Genomic DNA, 21,049 nt, shown 5'->3' with positions numbered 1-21,049 from the left:
ACACAATAAAAATACAGAGCTTGCTTTAATTTACTCCTCCTTCCTCTTCCTAAAACACCACAGTCCATACTCTGTGACTGAAGTAACTTCTGAGTGCACAGTGGTTTGAGAAGAAGATATTACTTATGGTAACACTTGTGCATGGCAAAGTGCCTAAATAACGGCATCTTTTAAGAAGACCAGAAACGGTCCCAGTAAAAAAAAAAAAAAAAAAAAAACAAACAAAAAAACAAAACACAAAACAACACTGAATAACGTCTGAAGTTACTCATGCTTTTAGCAGGGGTTGGACTGCATAGTTTCCAGAGGTTTGTCCCAACCTAAATTTTTTTCTATTATGCTCTACAATAGTAAAAGATTAATCTATTTGTCTTCTAACATATTTATTTAGGAATTCACCTAAACAGACCCACAGGTTCTTTCTCATCTTGTTTTTTCTGCTGCTTCTCTAGCTGATCTAAAATGCAGGAAAATCTGCTGTCTTGTTGACTTTTCCTACAGGGGACCATTAAGAAAGCTTCATTTGGCTCTCAGACAGGATTACTTGTAGAAAGAGGAGATAAGCCCAAAACCATGCATTATCTCTGTCCTTAATACAGTAATACTGCAAATAAGACCTGAGACAAAAGCAGTCAACAATTCATTTTTTAATTTTGCAAAAACATCTTCAATTTCTTTACGTATACACTGAAGAATACACTTTAACACTAAGAAGGAAGTTCCGAAAATTCATAATGTGAACTTGAAATTTTTCATGCAGTTGAGAGAGGGCTGTATAGGCAATCGGGACCCATATCAGTGCCAATGAGACATTACAAATTTAACTGCACTGTCCCTAGGAGTGTGAAGCATTTTGTCCCCCAAAATGTCTCTTTTAATATGTAAGAGTTAATAAAATACTAATTCAGATATGAGACAATTAGAATAAATTACAATTAAAAAAAAAGAAAATTGCAAGAAATACAGTAAGATAAGCAGTGAAAGTCTTTCTGTACTCTAAAAGATGAGTCAATATAAAAAATGCATAGTAAATAAAGAAAAGTAGTAGGAACTGAGCAAGAACATCTTCCACAAAAGATAAATGAGAACTGAAAAGAGAGCCAAGTCATGCAAACAATACAGACATCTACCATAACAATAACCAGTCCATTAATTGATGACATCTTTCTCCTATTTTTGTATAAGCCAAAAACATCAAGTCCTCCTCGGTGTTCTTAGTACAAAGGTAACACTGAAATTTATAAAAAAAATACCTGCATATTAACTCTTTCAATCACACAAGACAGAACGTGAAGAACATGCATTTTGGTGTCACATTGAGTTACTTCCTGAAGCAGCTGAAAGAGCAATGTAAACATGGATTCCAGATACTAAAAAAAAAAAACAACAAACAAACAACTACAGATTAGACCATCAAAAATACAATCGGTGACACGAGCTGGTGATATTCCTGTATGTTTACAACTCTAAGACACCTATGAACTTTGAAAGACACCTACAAAGTGTGTAAGAGTTACTCTTTCATTTGGAAAAATGCACACTAGCTAATCACTGCCTAAACAAGATAAAAATATTCAGATATGCTCTCACATAACAAAAGTGATCAGTTTGAAGATACATCATTTTCATGTTTTGGTAAGTACAAACATGACTTCACAGATAAAATACTATAAAGCTGAACGCTGTCTTTGTTAGAGTCAAAGGTATGGTCTTCCAGCTTTTGGGTCAGTAGATAAAATTTATATATTGAACTGAAAAAGACATCTTAATTCCAATGTTTACAATGTAGATGCACTCTGCATTTTTGTTTTGTTTGTTCTCAAAAGAGTTGCATTTAATACAGAAGTCATAATCAAATGAGAAGAAGCACCTACTAAATATGAGTGATCAAAATAGATCTTTGCCTATTTATAGCCAACATTTCATTGTTTACTTAACGACAACAGTAATGACCACTTTAAAGAACACAAATACAGGCAACCAAGAAAGTCTATGTTTTTAAGGCACTATTTTAATCACACATTTATATTTAATATTTGTGTGAAACAGCAGGTTGGAATGTCCTGTGTGAAACAGGCGTACTGGAAAGTCACATTGGTGTGGAGATGTTTCTTAAAGACATCATTCATACTGTCTTAGCATGAAGACATTTAGCATCTGATAACACATAGTATATATAGTACTAAACACAATGCTAGGAAGTTGTAATAGCCATAATACTAAAAGGTTTTCAATTGTCTATCTGCACATTGCACATTAGCAATCTTAATAGCAGCAGTATGAGTCTTTACATGTTTTGGCCTATGAAGACTAAAAAAAAAAATACATACACACAGTGATTACTAAATAGTGTGGTTTAAAACTCAATTGGAATTTTTTTTTCCTGGTTTAAAATGAAATTGGAAAATATTTTTTTCCTGCTTTCCTCTATGGTTCCATCTGCTCATCAGAATTTGCCCATATAAATGCTCTTACCGGTAAGAACTGGTCAGTTCTGAACTCAAAGTCATCTACAGGTAAACAAGCATTAAGGAAAAATAACAGAGATTGTAGATGGATACAAGACTCAAATAAGCAAATATTCCATGGATGCACAAAAATTATAATGTGAAGAAATTGGTAGTAAGTTTAAAATTGTTTATTTTTCAGTAACTCTGAAATAAGAGCTAATCAAACATCTTTGCCAATAAAAGGATATTTAACTTCAGTGTCGTAGCTGTCTCAATACGGACCTGAAAGACAAAAGTCAAGAAGCATCATGCATACATCCATTAAACATTTTGATTAGCAACATAATATCTGACAATATCAAATCAGTTGCTCTTTTGGCAATTGAATCATTCTGTGTCTTCTGTCATCCTCTAAGAAATGTAGTTAGTTCAACTCAAACATTTTCATTTTCCTTCATTTTAGTATCCTTTGCAGTGTACTTCGCATTGCTAAACTGGTACCACCTGGAGAAACTACTCAGGCAAAACTTTCATGAAGGTCAAGAAAGAATTAAACAAGAAGATCTCTAGCCTGTGATAAAAACGCTTGCAATAGAAAAGTTTAACCTGGGATTATCTCATGGCTGCTGTCACACAAAAAGCACAGAACCAAATAAACTCAACAAGTTAGCCTGTTCTTCCCTGGCAGATGATCAGATGCTCAGAAAGCATTAAGTGAAAACAGTCACAACATTGACACAGAATCCTGGTTGGAATCACAGAAATAACAGTTATGACTGACAATTACTAATATTTAACCAACAAACTATCTAGGTTTATTTATTTGTTGGCTGCTAGGTCTGTTTGTTTAAAAATAAAAACGAAAGAAACAATCACAAAACCAGCTTCTCAACTCAACGTCACCTACTGGTAAACTGAAATTGTAGCTTAAAACCACAGAATTGTACTCAGCTTAGCAACCAAACCCATTTATCATATTCTGCTAGCAGATAACTATGTTGGTGCTTAGATAACACTGTATACTGCAGGGACTAGTCACAGAATAACCTTGTTTCATCTACACAAAGCATTCAATTGTTCATAAATTATTTCTCAAGACACTTCACAACTTTCTTAGAAAAACAAGACTATTGCTATTGCCATAGTCATCATCTAGTGAACATCTTAAGGGCTCACTTCATGTCTTTGACCTTACTGTTCAATATCTCCACAATTAAACACCCCACAACTTCCCAACAGATTATCTCTTGCAAGACACAACAGACTTTAAGGTGTGATGTTACGAAATTCTCAATCAAGTTTACACAAGGTATGGACTTGTGTTTCGCCTGTGTTAGCAGAACAAATGTGTAATCCAAAACATTACTTTTTTATACTTACCACTAAGTCCTGGTCTTGAAGCAAGTTACGAATTGCCTCATATAACATAGGTCTCAAGTCTGCTTTGAATTTTACAGAAATCCACTGTCCAATCAGCCAAATTACTCGTCGGCGTATTGGTTTATATCTTTAAAAGCAGGGGGGGAAAAATTGTACTCATTAGCTCGTTATACTTGCTGTTCTAGAATACTTTGATGAAAAAGTAGGAAAATGTTATTCCCCAAAACAATTATTCAAAGAGTTAGTTTGTCAAGGCCAACTTTAGAACTTCAGTGCAGAAATCTTTTTCACCAAAATTCTTCATTAAAAGGCCCAGGAAACACCAAGTTAGTCTGAAAAAGATAACTTTTGCCCTAAATGACTGAATCTTAAAGGTCTCACTAGAGATACAGATACAGTTTATTCTGCACACAGCACACCAATAAACTAAACTAAAAAGAAATCTTACATTTATTACTGCCATCATGGCATCTATTGCTTTCACCATACTTCCCAGCAATTTCCTTGACATTCCTTTTATGCTCAAACTTTTATGTCAGATACTATTTAAAAATGCAAACCTAAGTACTGCATTACAGCAACTGTCAGAGTATTTCATGTCATCAGTCTAAAACTATTCTCAAGAAGAACTGACATTACCTAATCTTGCACCACTGCAGCAACAAAGGTGCAAATCAAACAGCTTGAAGAAGTAAGAACCAGAATAACAATGAGCTGGGATTGCCTAACACAATGATTGAGAAAAGCATTCCATAGGACTGCTATTTTTCTCCACTGATTATAAAAGCTGATCTGGAAGAGTAGCTCAGGTTTAAATATTTAACTTGCAGAAATGTAAAGTTAGGGAAGATGAGCCCTGTTCACATAATTTTAACTAACAAATTATTTTTTCTTGTTATCCTAAATGTATTTCTCATTTTATGAACTTCTGCCTTGTAAGCCATCAAGACAGCAATCTAAACTGAAGTTATTGAGGCTTCTTTACATGTAATAAATGTGATTTATCAAACATTCCTATAAACATGAGATAATTAATAAAGCACACCTTCAGAGAACATGAAAGTTGTGGAAGTAGCATGTGTACAGTAGTTCATTAGACTGGAACACAAAGCTAATGAGGAATTAACATTCCAGCATTGCTTGAGATTTATTGAGTGGCAGTGAAGCATGAACAACCCATGCTGAAGCATGACTTACACAAGACATTGCCTTACTAACACATCCATCTATTTATTCGAGAAGCTGACATAATATACGTACATAACTGTCTGCTGACAGCAAGGATTTTCAGCTCTGGTGATATCTGTTGTACTATCCACACACCCTACCTGCATCTTTATATTCTTTCTCTCTCTCTTGGAGAGAGAGAAAGATAGCATGCTTTTGAGTTTTGGGGGTGGGGTGTGTGTGGGATGTGTGTGTTTGGGTTTTGTTTGGGTTTGTTGTTTTTTTTGTTTGTTTTTTTTTTCTAAAGGACTTAAGTTCCTAGAAATTCTTCTGCTCATAGGTGCTCATTTTTGAGTTCCTACCTTTTCTACATTCACTACTTCTGGGAGAAGCTCACCTCTTAGGACATCATTAGCTTTTACACTAAAAGCACACACTAAGTATGAGCAGATTGAGCCTGCTAGACCTAAAGCTCACATGGGAAAAGTGGCCATATTCCAAAATAAGGCAGCTTCTGTTGCAATACTCACAGGACAGTAGCTTTAAGCAGTCTGGACAGCATGCAGATATTCAAGTCAAAACTATCTTACTTGACGTCAAAGTACTAAGTGTCACACTGATACTTCCAGCAGGAAAGTTGTTTTAAGATTGAATTATTGCAAAAAACATTGTATTCAGTAAACTATTCTCATATTACAGAAAAGTTTCTCCTTAATCCATACAAAACTAAATATTACGGCAAGTGATCAATTTGGCAATGCAATTTTTCTAAAAATCTTTAAGAATATTTTATTCATTAATCCCATATTTCTCCTACTGCTATGGTCACAGCTGAGAGCCTCACTATCAACAGACAATGACTATCACTATCAACAACATCTCCCTTATTGCCATGGTGGTCTACAATGGCGCTGGCAGTAGAAGCAGTTCAAGCAAACAAGGCTTCAAACTTCTGGATGACTTCTACTGCAAGCTTCTGTCCCCACAGGAATTTCATCCTGCGATATCACAAATGCCAACCAAATGGTTAGATCAGGTGTCTTCCCTACTGTAAATACAACTATATGAACTGTAGAAGACTTTTGTCAGTTTTACTTATGCTATATGGGTGGGTAACATAAAGATGCCAAAGCCAGCATGTTGCTACAAATACCATGGCAGCTTCATTCAGAGATCAGTGCTGGTGCGTCTCAACAACAAGGGATCAACCACACATACAAGATTTCTCTTTTTTTCCTGCTCTTTTGACATTTAGACTAACCATTAGAGTACTTGGCCAGTGGTAGATGCAAGGTGAAGCTGAGATCATACAAAAAAAAAAAAAAGAGTGATGAGAAAAAGAATAAAAACATTAGGATACACCAGGTAAACAACTGTGTCAATTATTCTGTGACTCTGAAGTAAGGTTATACATCCCAAAATAAATAACTCATTTTTTAAGAAGTATATTGTAAGGAAAAGAAGCTTTTAATATTTGTAAGTTTAGCAGGATCTTCCACTCTACAGGAAACTGAACTGTATTTGTAAAGACAGAGTTTGTAACTGGCATTTAGAAATAAAATAGCTGGCTAGCTGGAAAGCAATTTACAATTTATAGTAGCTGCTAAGTGTATTAGCAAACAAATTAGTTTATATTTGAGATAACAATTAGGTCTGGTAAGATGAATTGTAAATGTAGAAGAAAAAATTAGTAAAGTTTTTGAAAGGACACTAGGGTCATTGCTAATGACTCTGATGAGAAAAATAGGACATAATTATTCAGAGTCAAATGGTGATTTGGAACTCACGTGATGAAGATGAGTGCATACAATAGCAGTCACTGTCCTTCCCCTGAGGGAAGAGTTAACAGTTTGAGGAACAGGGAGGAACGCTGTCTTCCGGTCAGTTGTAGAGATGGACATCTCAGTCTGTACTGAGATGCCAAAACCTGTCTTTCAAAATACCCTATGATATCTGCTAAACAAACAAACAAACAAAAACGTACTCATGTGGAGGCCATCCAAGTGAAAGGGACCTTCAAGAAGGAAAAACCACAGCAGATGGCCTAGATAATACTCTTTATGTAGAACCAGTTTGCAATCATTCACACTTCACAACACAACCCAAATCCTTACTTCCCCACTTTATTGCTGGCAAAATTAACTGAAGAGTGCTACAGAGGGCTTGTATTTAAACTAGTACAGAAGAACAAATCACTATTTTGGTTTCACAGAGATTATTTCCACAGATTTCAGCTGGACTTTGCTGCCTAAACGGCTCTGGGGTCTCAGAAGGCCTAAATATCTTTCTTTAAATTAGCAAAGGTGGTTGTCCTGAGAAAGTTTAGTCAACTCAAATACATGCAAGAGGACAGACTGATAAAATTTTTAGAGAACCCTGGAAGTATCCACCAAACAGTAATTTGAACATAAACAGAAACTTATGAGGAACACAGTCACTTCTGTGACTGTATCAGTTATCTGTATGTGTTTAATACCTCTGCTCATTTAGTGGATATGTTTAAATATTGAATATTTTTCAAGTCTGCAATTATTAGACATTATATCTTATCCCATTTGTATCAATAGTTCATATTTAAGTGAAGAAGACACAACAAACCAAGGTGTTTACCTGTTATGAGAAACCTGTAGTTCTGCTAATAGTTGATTTTTAAACCACTGATCAAAATCCACACTATCAAATAGTTCATAAGCAGCCAGTCCAACCGCATTATACACTGGGGAAAAACAATAGTTATGCTTATTGTTTGCTTAAATGTTTGATTTTTAATACTAAACAATGAGACTAATTTAAGTTTTATAAAATATTTTTGATAACCTGAACATAATAAAGAAAACAAAACTAAAGAATATCTTTCTGAAAAAAGATATTATTAGATCATGGTGAAGGGAACTCTGGAGGAAATTTTAGAAAGGTACAGAAAAAATTCAGACTCTTGAAAATATTTAAAAGCCATAGGAACAATGAAGATCTTATTCTAATATCAAGAATGGTTTCATCAGAGGTCTTAGATAAAAATCTCCTTACTTGTAAAATGGATAGAGTATGTCCATGGAAGCACTATAGCTCATTTATTTGCAGAGAGGAAAGGACAGGACAGTAAGGGAGGTTGTCTAAGGGTTTGTTTCACAAAAAAAAAGCACTGTATTTTTACATAAGCATTTCAGAAAGTGAAGGCTAACATCAACTGAAAGGAGAAACAGGATTTAGGTCCTACTTTCCAAATGCTTTAAAAAAAAAAATCTTTTAAATTCTTCATGTAATTTTTAAGAAGTCAAGCACATACACAAAAGCAGTTCTGTTACTTCAAAGGTAAAGTAAAACTCAATTTACCAGCATCTTTCATGAGTATAGCATTGGTATCTTCCATGTTGGTAGGCCCTACAAGACGAAGTTAAAATAAAGAAAAAAGCATAACTATAACAAAGAACGCAAGCAACTTTGCACTTATACACTTTAAATAAGTACGCTGTGAATTAAGACTGCTTCACTATTTTTGTTTTATTCACAAGTTCAATTATCTCAGTTTCGGTACTTTCTTCAGTGAATATACTAAAATCAAATCTCTGCCTTCATACTGTATTTTTGACTGACTCCTTTGGAGCTGAACATTTTTAACAGCAACATGCAAGTCAGAAGTATGTATTTTAAACGAACAGACTCAAAACCTGCAAATTGCTGAAGACTGTTGACCACGTAGTCCTATTTCCAACAAGAGTCCTAGACCTAGTTCCTATATACTTTATACATGTGTGCATGTGTACTTACAATGTCTAAGTAGAGATCTCCCAAAATCTTAAGAATTAATGAATACTTAATACCATCTAGTACTTCAGCAGTAACTCTCAAGTTGAAAACATTCAGAAATGGCTACTTGGGGCTTCAGGAGCAAAAAAAAAAAAAGTGTACATGTACCTTTTAGCATGGAAGTATTAACTTCCTAAATTCTTGGAAAAGAAAATAACTGTCAACCCTGTTGTAAGGAACCTTTTACCATTCTCAGTATCACAGCATAACAAGCCATCCTGAAACTTACGTACATGAAAGTATTTTATTAAGACATTCTGTGAAGTCAGAAACCACCCTCAGAAAATGAGTATTTATTTCGATTTAATAGAATGTGCTGATCTATTCTGATAAGTTCAAATATAAAATATTGTAAGCCAGGTAAGATACAACCTGGGGAAACAACCTAAGCTGAAGTGACAGGGAATACAAAGCGGCAGCTACCACTCATTATCTTTCACAGCCACAATAAAACTTAGTTTAGAGGTGAAAAATCATAGCATGGAAAGAATCACTCCTCAGTCTATGACGACTTCAGTCTTCATGTAGAAAAACACTGAATTTTTAAAGCCGATTCTTCAGATTTGGAAAGTCCTCTAGACTCTCAAAAATGACAGCGTAACTTGACCTTTTTCTTTTAAGTGTTTTGTTTTTTTTTTCCCCCAGGATTTTTGCAGACACATGGCAGAATTACCATAAACTGTCTTGCAACATTTGAACAGGAAGTTCCCATAAAAAACAAGCTACAGAATTTATTAAGCTTGTCAACCATTCTCAAGAAAGCCTGAAACCTCATGCAAGTAGAAATGCCCCAATCTTTGTCAGTCACCTAAAATAGTTACAACAAAAAGCAGAGAACCCTTCGGATTTTCTCCTCCTAGATACACATTGCATTTTCCTTATGGTAGGTTTAGAAATAATTTTAAAGTATTAACATGTCCGTTCAAAAATACAGAGTGAATGCACTATATAAAATTAGATACCACACAGTTTAACAGTTGACAAGAGCAAATGTAAAGAACTCTACATTTTACAGTTCCTTTATTTTTTAAAGAACTTACCTTGTAGACTGTGAACCATTTCTAAAAGAACAGGGGTAAGAGTCTGATTATATTCATGGAAAATATCAATAAAAAGAACTTCTGTGCATGGCTGAAAAAAATAAAACATCTGTTTCAGAATCTGTCTAAATAAAGGCAACTAAAATACATTTTATGCTAAAATTTTAAGTGCTGAATACCTCATACCAAAGGTCATCATTTAAAATGCAATACACTGTAGCAAAATGAGTATTATATGAAATATCACTCCTCCTACTATACAGTATGCTTAACTCCAGCAGGAGTTATGCCTGTATGTATATCAGCCAGTTCTGCGGTAGAACAACAATGGGTCTGTGCAGTGAAACAGCTGGTGCTGTGGAGCCAGTGACCACGCTATAGGTATGTCACAGTTTCTTTTTGAACTAGCTCTAGTTGAGTCATCTAGACTGAATACCCATTTGCACTTGGAACACACTAGATGCACAGGGTTGGGTTTTTTAGTTTAAAATGAAAGTAACCCAGCAAATAAACTTCGAGATCTCTCTGTAGAGCAAACCACAGCAGTGATAATTGGGAGATTCGCTACAACAGCATACTTTTGATCTAAACTAAAATGTTAATGTAGATGCATCTGAAACTTTCTTCATTCATCATGTCTACTAACAAAGTCATAAGTGATAATATCAGTTACCTGTTTAAAGAAGGGACAAATTCTACTGGGTTTAATCACCATCAGATACTACACAACACAAATGACGAAGCAAACTCCTTTTCCCTCCCTCCAAAATATGAAGTGCATAGTTTCCAGTGTATTTCAGCATGTTTGAACATTGATAAAGGAACAAAGTTAATTTATACTAATTCTAATGATATTTCTTTAAATAAAGATTTTTTTTGAAAACCATAAGCTTATCCTTTCTACCAAATATCATCTCTCTTGGTTACAAGGCTATCAAGAAATGCATCCAGAAATGTCGAATGTTTTTCTTTCAAAGTGAAACACTTACTCTGAGACTGTACTTCCAAGAATCTCCTCCTGTCTCTTCTACAGCTATTAATTCACAAAGAAAAGGAAAAAGTATTATTTCAACTTTGGTTCAAATAAAGTTTAGTATTTAGATATGTGGGTATCATAGACTACTGAGACATCTCTTGCTATGAAAACAATCTCTAGAGGGAATATTTGTCCATGTAACAAGACTGCAGAAAATAAAACAGCCAATACTGCAGTAAGCAATTTGTTGAGGCAATGTGGATATGAAACTCTTATACCAATTTCTAAATAAACTGCAACCATCTATAAAACACGTTTCTTACTGAAGCCTTCTGGGTCCTCTTCCCACATGGTTAATTCTTCCTTTGTCAGCAGGAAATAGTGAGTGACTAATCTCCTACACATTTCCATCAGTGTTGGGTATGTGAAAAACGCTGTCTTTATCTTATGTGCTTCAAGAGTTTCAGGACTGCTGTCTGAAATAAAACATAGAAAATTCCAAATTACAATTAAGTGTCTTAATGATTGAACAGTAGTCTAGCAAAATTAAATAGCAATCAATAGATAAGAAATTCTTACCCTCAGAAGAAAAAAAAAAGAAAAAATACATTTTCATGGCAGACTTTCATAACAGAATTTTGGGTGGTACTTTTTTTAAGCAAGTTCAACTTCCAGATTAATCTACTTTTAAGAGAGTTCTCTAACAGCACAATTAGACTGAAGGGTCATCAGGGCTTCACAAAGTATTTATAATGCTTTTCAGCTACTGAATAAAACCAAATACTGTATGCTATAAAACCAACACAAACACTATATGTCAGTCAGAAATTAGAGAAAACTAAATTATCTCTTTTATTTTTTTTTAACATTCAGTTCTCAAAAAGTGCTATAGCTTTGATGAGCATGTGCTATATATTCTTCTTGTCTTAAGTGATCACATTTCTATTTCAAAAACTCAAACACAACTGTGAACTTTTGGAAGTACAGATTTCTGTTAATTATTAGTAGATTTAAGACATTCTTATGCATTACAAAATTATGTAATAACACTGAAATACATCAATATTTTGAATAATTTTAAATGCTGGGTTTGTGTAATCCTGCTGATGCACACCAAACTAATGAGGAAAGATGTTTTTTGTTTGGTTTTTTTTTTTTTTTTTAATATAGTTCAATTCTGTTTTTCATTATCCGTACATGCAGCACTGCATGAAGACTCAGAATGAAACACAGTCCTACAAAGCCAAACATATAGATTACTTCATATTCAACTGCATGTCAAATTCACTGTGTTTCTGTACATCAGAGTACTGGTATTAGTTAATTACAGCAAATACCCCATTTTATCAAACACGTCTCAAGGGAAAGATGCATCAAACCATTTGATGAAAATAAACCAAATCCCATACCTCAATACTTTTTCAAATTAGTTCAATGAAAAGTAAAACAATCAACAAAGATAGATATTTATGCTCCTTGTGTATTTAAAATTACTTTAGCAAGTCAATGTCTACATATGTTAATACTTTAACCATCAAAATAAGAATTATCAATATAGAGACAGAAGCATACATTACTAACTATTAAAACATCACGTGCTTCAAAAGTATGTCTCAAAGGAGTTTTACTGTTGGGAACAACTAGCAAAATGTTTCTCAAGACATAAAAAATGTTTTTAGTAGATAGCAGCAGTACCTTCAATATTTTTGGATGGCTTGTAAGCGTAATTTTTTACAATCATCTTAATGAGATTCATGCACTGTACAATAAACCGCTCAAATACAACTCCTTCACCAGCCTCTGTGAAAACATAGCTTACAGCAAACTCCAATGACCTCTGAATCAAAGGGGTGAATGAAAAAGGATGCTGATCCAGGAAGTCCAAGAGCTAAAAATTAAGGAAGTAGAAGAGCAAGAAAGAGAAATCAAGTGACTTTTTGTGCAAGTTTTATTAAATGCTTTCATAAACCAGTTATCAAAAACAAGTGCCAATTCATATAAAATTAGAGAAAAGAAAACTGAACACAGACAGGAAATTAGGAAGAGATCAGTATCAATGGTTAATGAAGCATTATTTTGCCCTGAAGTTCTTGACTCTTGTTTAAAATTACCTTTTTCTAAGTTTAAGGAACAATACCCACTTTCAACTAGACCAGCTTGCTAGCAATCCAGTATATAAAACTTAACAGCCACACTTAAAACCCTGAACATTTTAGCAGATAATTCATCACTGTTAGAATTACTGTAAGTAAAAGAGGCATGAGGGAAATAAATTTTTATTCTTTTTTCTCCCCCCTCCACTGCAGTACAAGCACTTGCTCCTTCAGCTTAGCTTTTCCAGCTAGTGGTCTAGAATGCACTGCTCAATTCCTTTAATCTCCTCTACTACTGCAAAAATGCATAAGCCTAAGTTCTTGCATCTTAATTTCTACACGTGGTAGATTATATATTAATAAAGTGTCTTTTCTCTTCAGTTCTGTGAAAAAATATGTACACTCCTCACATACTTCGCTTGTTAGTTCTAAGTAAGAAGTACTATGACAAAGACTAAAAACATTGGGTCAGAGCACCTTCAGTTCAATTTTGGTGAAGCTGTCAGGTGCCTCCCACTTCTGATAACTAGGCTGAATATTTAAGTTAGATTCATGGCCCCAAATAGAATCTGAAAACAATGGGAATTCTGTAGGTTTTATACCTTTTAAGAATAGAGCAAGTGACAACACTAAAATTACCTTCTGATAATATATGCAATTAATGGTTACACAGAATTAGCTGACAACTCCAAATGTATGATATAACACAAAAGTCACAGAGGGTGAGAAAGTTTTCTGTTAATTTTCATTCAATAAACTAAAAGTGGCCAGTTGTTCAATAGAACTAACATGGCCCTAGAAATAGCAATCTTAACTACTTACAAAAGGCAGGATGAAAAGTTTCTCTCTTCTTTACCCATCAATGCTAATACCAATGTTTTAGCAAACTTCCCGAGTTCTTTTTTGAGCAAAATTCTAGCTAAATAATTTACTTACGGAATGCGTTTAATTTTGTTTGAGCTAAGGAAATGTACTCTTCACTCCTGCAACTTATGCCAGCATGAGTAAACACCTTCTTCTTTAAAAAAAATTCAAAAATATATTTCATAACAAAGAAGTTTTAGGTTGCAGTACCTTCCATTTCTTTAAAAGATCTGAAACCTATTGGCTTTAGGGTACATACATATCTGAATGGGGACTGCTCCTCCAGAACAGTAAACTATTCAGTAACTGAATGGAGAATGTACTTACCACTTTAGTGAACAGAATTATAGTCTTTTCTAGACGATCTCTGCATACATTTTCTGCTCTTATACTTCTACCTGGTAAATCAGATATATTTAACAACTATCATTTTTTCAGACTTTCCTTTTCTTTCTGGATAGCTAAGTTTTAAAAAATTAACACTAAAGAACAACTCGTTTTATCTGTAGTTCAGGGATTACGGCAGCCAGAAAAAAGTTCTACTAAATCTGAAGTCAAATTCAAGGTAACAAGTACTGTGGAAAAAAAAAAATATCTTTAACTATTTCTCTCAGCTGCAGTGACATTCACTGTAACTGATCAGAGCAAAACATTTGGGACATCATTAGAGACAACTCAATGATAAGACAGTTAAAACAATGCAAGCAAATGCTAGCATAGACAAGAAGTAAAAAAGCATTGAAAAGATGAAAATGCCCTTTTATTAAAGCTATGCATATCCTTATTATATATTACTATGTGCTTTTCTAGAAACCCCACCTTAAAAAATAATTTATTATGGACACTGGAAAACATTCTGAACTTACAAACAACAGATAAAGCTTTTATTAAAAAAAAAAAAAGAGAAAAATAAAAAGAGCCATAATGAAGGCATAAAGGCAAAAACCATAATATAATAAATGTAAACACTAATCTTGTAAGGCAGCTGTGCCTGCTTTTGCAAAACATCTTAACGATCAGAAAAGTGGAAATGCGAAGCTTCAGCTCAGTTCTTATCTTAGGACATTCAAACCTCACAGCCCTCATGTTCTAGGGACTACGATAACCACCAAGCTTCAGGATGGGATGGCCTTCAATTCAGTCTACTAAAGCTAGACAAGTATCTTGCCAAAATTAAAGAAGGGCCAGAAAAAGCATGACTATAGTACAGTAGAAGGGGAATATAGATGAGGCATATAGATGAGGAGCCTCATTTTAGAAGAGCAAAAAGATATTTTATTTTGGCATTGAACACAGTGGCAGTTTCCATCTTTTCTGGAAATGAGGCTCAGAGTCTAAATCAGCCCCTCTCACCTAAGTACAGGTTCCTGAGCCAAGTACCTTGATTTATATTAAAGAAAAGTCTTTCTATTCAGTTTAGACATCTATTCTCCAAAAAAGGGTTGTTGAATCCTAGAAGAATGACCTGACAGGCTTTAATTGAATGAATGGCTTGCACCAGGTCTACTACAAGTCTAGAAGCAAGAAAAGAGGAGTGAGTTCATATGCAACACTGCCGAACATCTCGTTTTTGCTTGTTTCAGGTAAGTTCCCTGCAAAAGCACAAACACCTGCCAATTACACTTTATATTTCTGTTGACTGTGTTAACCTGTGGTTGCCTGTCTCAGACTACTACTCTTCCAGTTATAAAGTACATACAGCTGAATGTGGTCTTTATTTCCCATTTGACACTTGACAAAACATATGGGAAACTCAAGGAAAAAGAAAAAACAAAACTCTCCTAAAGAAGAAAACTGATGATCTGTGTTTTAGCAGTATCTACATATTTTAATATGGATACTTTGTCAATCCATGGCTTTCAATTTTCTTTTTTCATTGGCATTATCACACCAAATATAATTTTGGTGGGATTTTAGTCTGTTGACATAGAAGGACATTTTTACTGAACTCTTTTCTGACAGATTCAGAAGCATTTAAAGTAATAGCTTTGCACTTATAAAAAACACCTTGCACTTAAATGATTATTGATGATGCACTGAACTGTATTACGTTTTCATCCAGCTTCTAATATTTAACAACCAACAAAAAATATCCAGATACTTACTACACTCCAGAAACTGTTTTAGCCGTTCAAACACTGCATGTAGAAAACCCTGAAACATATAAAAGTACATGTGTCTTTTAAAGATGAAGCTTATTTTGCACTGTATTATGAGAAGAAAGCTGCATCAAACTGAAGTCAGTTCAGATGTGTTTTTGCCTCAGACATCACCTTACCTCTTTTAACTGAGCTAATTGATTGTCTTGGACAAACAATTTCCTCATGAACCAAATAATCAGCTAGCTAGCAGACTGCACAGTAGATCCAAATTGACGTTATTAGTACCACACAAACAGCATAGTATCTCTAATAGAAGGTCGTACAGGTGAATATAGATATATGCTTTACAATCTGCTTATCCAGTTCTTTCTTTCTCTCAGCTTCCTAGTTTAGGATGTATGTCGCAGGTACCCAATCCCTCCAGTAAAGCAGGTAGTGTTTGGGGTTAAGAAAAATGCTTGGGTTTCTTTCTTCTTTCCTTCCTGCCCCACCCCCCGCCAGATGGGTTGCATACCACAGTCTTCATCTCAATCACACAAATTCTAACAATAGAATTTGATAGGACAAATATGCCATTACATTTACCATTAAATGAAAACATCCTCTTCAGATGATGGGGAAGAGTACATGTAAGACATCTTTCAGTAGGCAACAGGGGTGTCACTATTACATGACATGTAAATTGGAAGGAGTACCTTTTCTTTTTCTAAACATCATGCCATTGGTGTCACAGAGTTTAGGATCTATCTAGGATCTGATAGTTCTTCACTGATAGGAGGACAATTTTGAGAGCGTGCTGCTTGATCTTCCTTTACGCAACATAAATGCGTGCCTTTCAACGATTTTTAAACGTAGCTCTAACACCACCTGAAATCATCACAAAAGATTTCTGATCTAGAACTAATAGCAGACATATCTCACTTACCATCACCTCCACACTCCAGTGAGGTTCTACAAAGCCATGGACTGTCAGTTTACGAAGAACTAGGAAAAAAAAGTTACTTGTGTAGATATTTCTTAGCCCTTGTTTCAACAGATTTCAGAACATGATTACAGCTACAGTTGCTGTGTCTTTCTTCCAATTCTCCATATTAAAAAAATACATTTAATTTTGGGCCTTTGGATTCCTCAACCATACCTAACATGAATCTAATCTTGTTGAAATTACTTTAAAATTCAGTACATTATGTGTAAAATAATGAAGAGAACTCCTGGAATTACTGAATTAAGAAGAGTTCTGCAAAAGCTGTAAGTTTTCAAACTCTGAAAGGTTCTGCAGAAGGAAAAGGACCAAGTACAGTCAAGCAGGGCCCATAAGCCATCTTATGAATTTTATCAGCTTTATCATTGCCAGTAACCCAGAGAAGCTGCATGCTGCACCTTCTGAAACAATTCAAGACTGGTATCAGCTACATTGCAAGCACTGCACACAAACATCTCAAGTCTTCAAAGCAGCAAAGCAGAGTAAGGATATGTATTCATCCCACTGGTAAGTACTTGAGCACTAACCTAAAATCTAAGCTGACTGTTAAGGCTACCTCGTCACTAAACACAAGGTGAACTTAACGCAATAGAATTCATAGCTCATCTTCCTCAGTTAAGAGCCTAAAGACAGATACAAGCCTAAATTACAACACACGTAAAAAAGCGTCCTGTTATGCCCTCCACTTTCCCACCTCCTGGACTTGGACTTCTTACAAAATATGTATCAGAATGGTACAAACCGAGAAACGAGTACCTTCTCCTCCTTCCGTGCGAACAATCCTCCTTCTGCCGTGCAAAAGGTACAGGTAAAATAAACCAAGATTACTGGTTTTCCCAGTGGGCATGGCTTTGTTAGAGAACGCTAACTCTTTACCAAAGAAGTCTTAATCATTTACTGTGAAGAAACTTATTTGATTCCTTATATTTAATATCATTCTATATTATTACCTTTCAGTGACAATAAGGTTCTCTCTAGCGAATTCATGGCTGCAGCTTCATCCCCTGTACAAACTTGCTGTAGGAATGTATCAGTATGATGATTCCACAAGGAACACACAAAGCTGTAAATACCTGATGCAAGCTGCACAAGGAAGAAAGACCAACAATACATTTGATTTCCTGAATTTGGCTATAGCATAATAAATTCCTAAATTTTAAAGGCCAGTCTAGACCACAAAATTATTTAATCCATCTTCTTGTACATCACAGGCCACAGTATTTCACTTGCTTCTTTGTTGTACTGAGTTATACTGATCCAAAGGTGTTTTCCAGGAAAATATCTTGTCTTAATTTGAAGATGTTATGATAGACCCACTTGCTCCCCTGACTACTTGGTCTGTGACTCTACTGCTTTACAGGTAAGTGTTCAGGACTCCTTTCTTATCTGATTTTCAATAAATACAGCCACAGGTCTATAATATGGCATGAAGTTTCAAAAAACTATCAGTTCTCCTCATCGCCTCCTCTCCCACAAGACTACAGCATAGTTAATATCTGAACCAGCTTACTCTAGGACACAGTTAGCAGTTACATGCCTATCTCTAACAAAAATAATATTGAACAATGCCTACACTGAAACTAACTTTATTTTGTCAATAGCTGCAAACCCTGACTTTTTGCCTCAAATTATTTTTAAAATATAGAATGACAACTAGTTTCTAATCAGCTAGCACCGAACAAATCTCAAACTTAATTCACGTTACAGTTTCCAAACAGTGCTTACCTGATAAAGATATCTGAAGTATAAAGAGAAGATAAAGAATTTCTCATTCAGTTATGGCAGTACTTGACAGCTTCATAGTTAAAGAAAAAACTGCACTTAGTCTGCTACATGTTACATCAATGGAATTAAAAGCACATATGACCTGTTTACTTGGTTCCTTTGACTAAGTAAAGGTGAGACAATAGAAACTTGGTAATTATTCAATCATGTGTTCATGGAGTTGTAAAAACACATCATTGAATAATTATCAATAGTTTCAATCTACTCATGTTTTGGAGGTTGACTTTGGGTATTGGGGGGGCTGTCCTTTTTAAATAGAATACACAAATAGTAACCATAATAGCAAGCAATTAACAACTCAGATTAAAAAAAACACAAACAAAAAAACCCAAAAAAAATAAAACCCCTACCCAATTCAAAGCAGCAATAATAGTCCTACTAGTAGAATATGCTCTCGATAAACTCATTTGTTTGTCATCAGATCAGCGTACCTTAATACTAAGAAAATTTAAAACAATTAATTGCTTTATTAAAAACTGGGGGGGGACAGAACCACAAATATACACAGTGTCCATTAGAAGGACCCACCACACTTTTACATCTGAAGTCATTCCACTAGCAACTATAATTTGTATTACTGCAGGACCTAATGACCTAGTCATGGGGCTAGGCTGCCTTAAATACCTCTAGTCAGTAAAACTGGCAAAGTGTGCCGGTAGTGGCAAAAAGATAGCCAAGCTAAGGAATAAATATGAAATATCTTCATAAATGAGAACTGTTCATGATGAATAGTAACAGTAAAAACAAAGATGGCAAACCTGTTTCAATGTTAGATTTCAGAGGCTGCCAATGATCATAAGGATTCCTATTCAAGATTTCTATTTAAGACCACATTTCAAAGATTCGGCAATCTCCAAAGCAGCAAAGAAATCAGAACAATCATAAAAACCCTTACTGAAGTTGAACAGGGAGACAAAACTGAATGGTGTGCATCCAGTAGCAGAGAAGGTACCCAAAACCTTCTTGTACTTTATGGTATGACTGTAAAGGAAAGTGCTTCTAGTTTAAGACAGAAGTTGTGTAGAACTTCAGTTTCAGAAAAGAAAGTTTTTCAGATAAACTGTAAAAACATAACAGCTTCTTTCAAAACCAGGGCCAAGAAGGAAGAGGAACACTCAAAAGCTTAATGTCAAATGAATGAGGGGAAAAAACTGTAACTGCTATTTTCACTGATTTGCAGTAAACTCATGGTAACACTTCTCCAATATGTGCTACATCCCTATTACTAAAAAAATACAAATATCACAGTTTTTAACATATACAATCAATTTCTTCCTAAATGTCATAGTACATTTTGATTAGATAAAAAAATAAAACTCACTAGTTTTACTTCTCAGAGCCACCATCCTCATTTAATAAACTACGTCCAGAAAAATATAGGCTCAAAAGAAAACAGGTGTTTATAAACGTATCACTGATGCTATATAGTCTGATACTACATTTTTCTATTTGTACTAAAGCAGTCAATTCTACCTTGAAGATCCTTAATGTAGTTACAATCGTAACCACAGTATTCACCAGAAAGATGAAGTTACAAGCAAGCTGTGTTTACAAGTTAGTGTATCACCATCTGTATATCATCTAACATTTTTCTTTTTAAAACTCAGGTCACAGAGTTCAATAAGGAATGCCTTATCTGAAAGCATGACCTTGTAATCTTCAAGTACCTTATTGCATGTAGAATGTATCAAGTGTTTCCAAAGCTGTACAAAAAACATGTTGAAGCTGTAACTACTCATCTGAAAGTATCAAGGAAGTTTGCAATCTGTTACCTAAGGTTTTAAAATTTTTAGCTTCAAATGGCTATGTTTCATAAGAAAGGTTTTTTGACTATCCAAGTCACATGCCACCCAACAGATATGAATTCCCTTTACCAGGAGACAAAAGCAGCAGACTTCAAAGTTGCTCATTATTAAAAAAATGAATCCTTAAATGTGAATCCTATAGTGCCAAGTGCCAGTGTTCAAAAAACTGAACATACACAGTGTTTCCAACACAGCTGTGTGGCATGTGACTTGGATAGTCAAAAAACCTTTCTTATGAAAATGAAAATTTTCATTCATGTCAAATTGGATGATAGAGGAACTTTCGATACTGAACATATCTACAAGTTAAAAAATAACACTTAAGCATAAAAAGCCTGCTTAAAGAATATGCCTGTTAAAAAGAAATTCCAATGATATTTTTGACAAGAATTGCCTCACAAATCTGAAAGAAACTGTTATAAGCCTTTTCTTTGCATGTCTGAAGTTGTCTCACTCTACAAACAAAAGAATATACAATGAAAATACCATGCTGGAAGAATGGCATTCCACAAGGAAGAAGGTTCATACAAACAATGAGTTTCTTGGAAACGTAAAAACGACTGAAAGTAACGGAGCTCTTTTTGAACCTGGTAAGAAA

At 34.7% G+C, this 21,049-nt stretch overlaps 1 protein-coding gene across 3 annotated transcripts in view; it reads right to left on the bottom strand.

Annotated features, from left to right (window-relative positions):
• Positions 1 to 21,049, bottom strand: part of IPO11 (importin 11) — a 104,668-nt gene that overhangs the window by 59,307 nt on the left and 24,312 nt on the right. For all 3 annotated transcript variants that reach the window (XM_068423596.1, XM_068423597.1, XM_068423598.1), the window contains exons 8-21: positions 17,812 to 17,944; positions 16,805 to 16,863; positions 15,883 to 15,931; positions 14,105 to 14,175; positions 12,516 to 12,708; positions 11,144 to 11,296; positions 10,834 to 10,877; positions 9,845 to 9,935; positions 8,331 to 8,378; positions 7,608 to 7,713; positions 3,831 to 3,957; positions 2,699 to 2,732; positions 2,476 to 2,516; positions 1,254 to 1,370 (exon numbers count right to left, since the gene is read on the bottom strand). In XM_068423596.1, coding sequence (XP_068279697.1) covers positions 1,254 to 1,370; positions 2,476 to 2,516; positions 2,699 to 2,732; positions 3,831 to 3,957; positions 7,608 to 7,713; positions 8,331 to 8,378; positions 9,845 to 9,935; positions 10,834 to 10,877; positions 11,144 to 11,296; positions 12,516 to 12,708; positions 14,105 to 14,175; positions 15,883 to 15,931; positions 16,805 to 16,863; positions 17,812 to 17,944 — 1,266 coding nt within the window. The remainder of the gene's footprint in view (positions 1 to 1,253; positions 1,371 to 2,475; positions 2,517 to 2,698; positions 2,733 to 3,830; positions 3,958 to 7,607; positions 7,714 to 8,330; positions 8,379 to 9,844; positions 9,936 to 10,833; positions 10,878 to 11,143; positions 11,297 to 12,515; positions 12,709 to 14,104; positions 14,176 to 15,882; positions 15,932 to 16,804; positions 16,864 to 17,811; positions 17,945 to 21,049) is intronic.

This window comes from Nyctibius grandis, chromosome Z, assembly GCF_013368605.1.
Source record: "Nyctibius grandis isolate bNycGra1 chromosome Z, bNycGra1.pri, whole genome shotgun sequence".
Classification (NCBI taxonomy): Eukaryota; Metazoa; Chordata; class Aves; order Nyctibiiformes; family Nyctibiidae; genus Nyctibius; species Nyctibius grandis.
The sequence above is the reverse complement of the archived record's forward strand: the minus strand, read 5'-3'. Positions and strand labels throughout refer to the sequence as shown.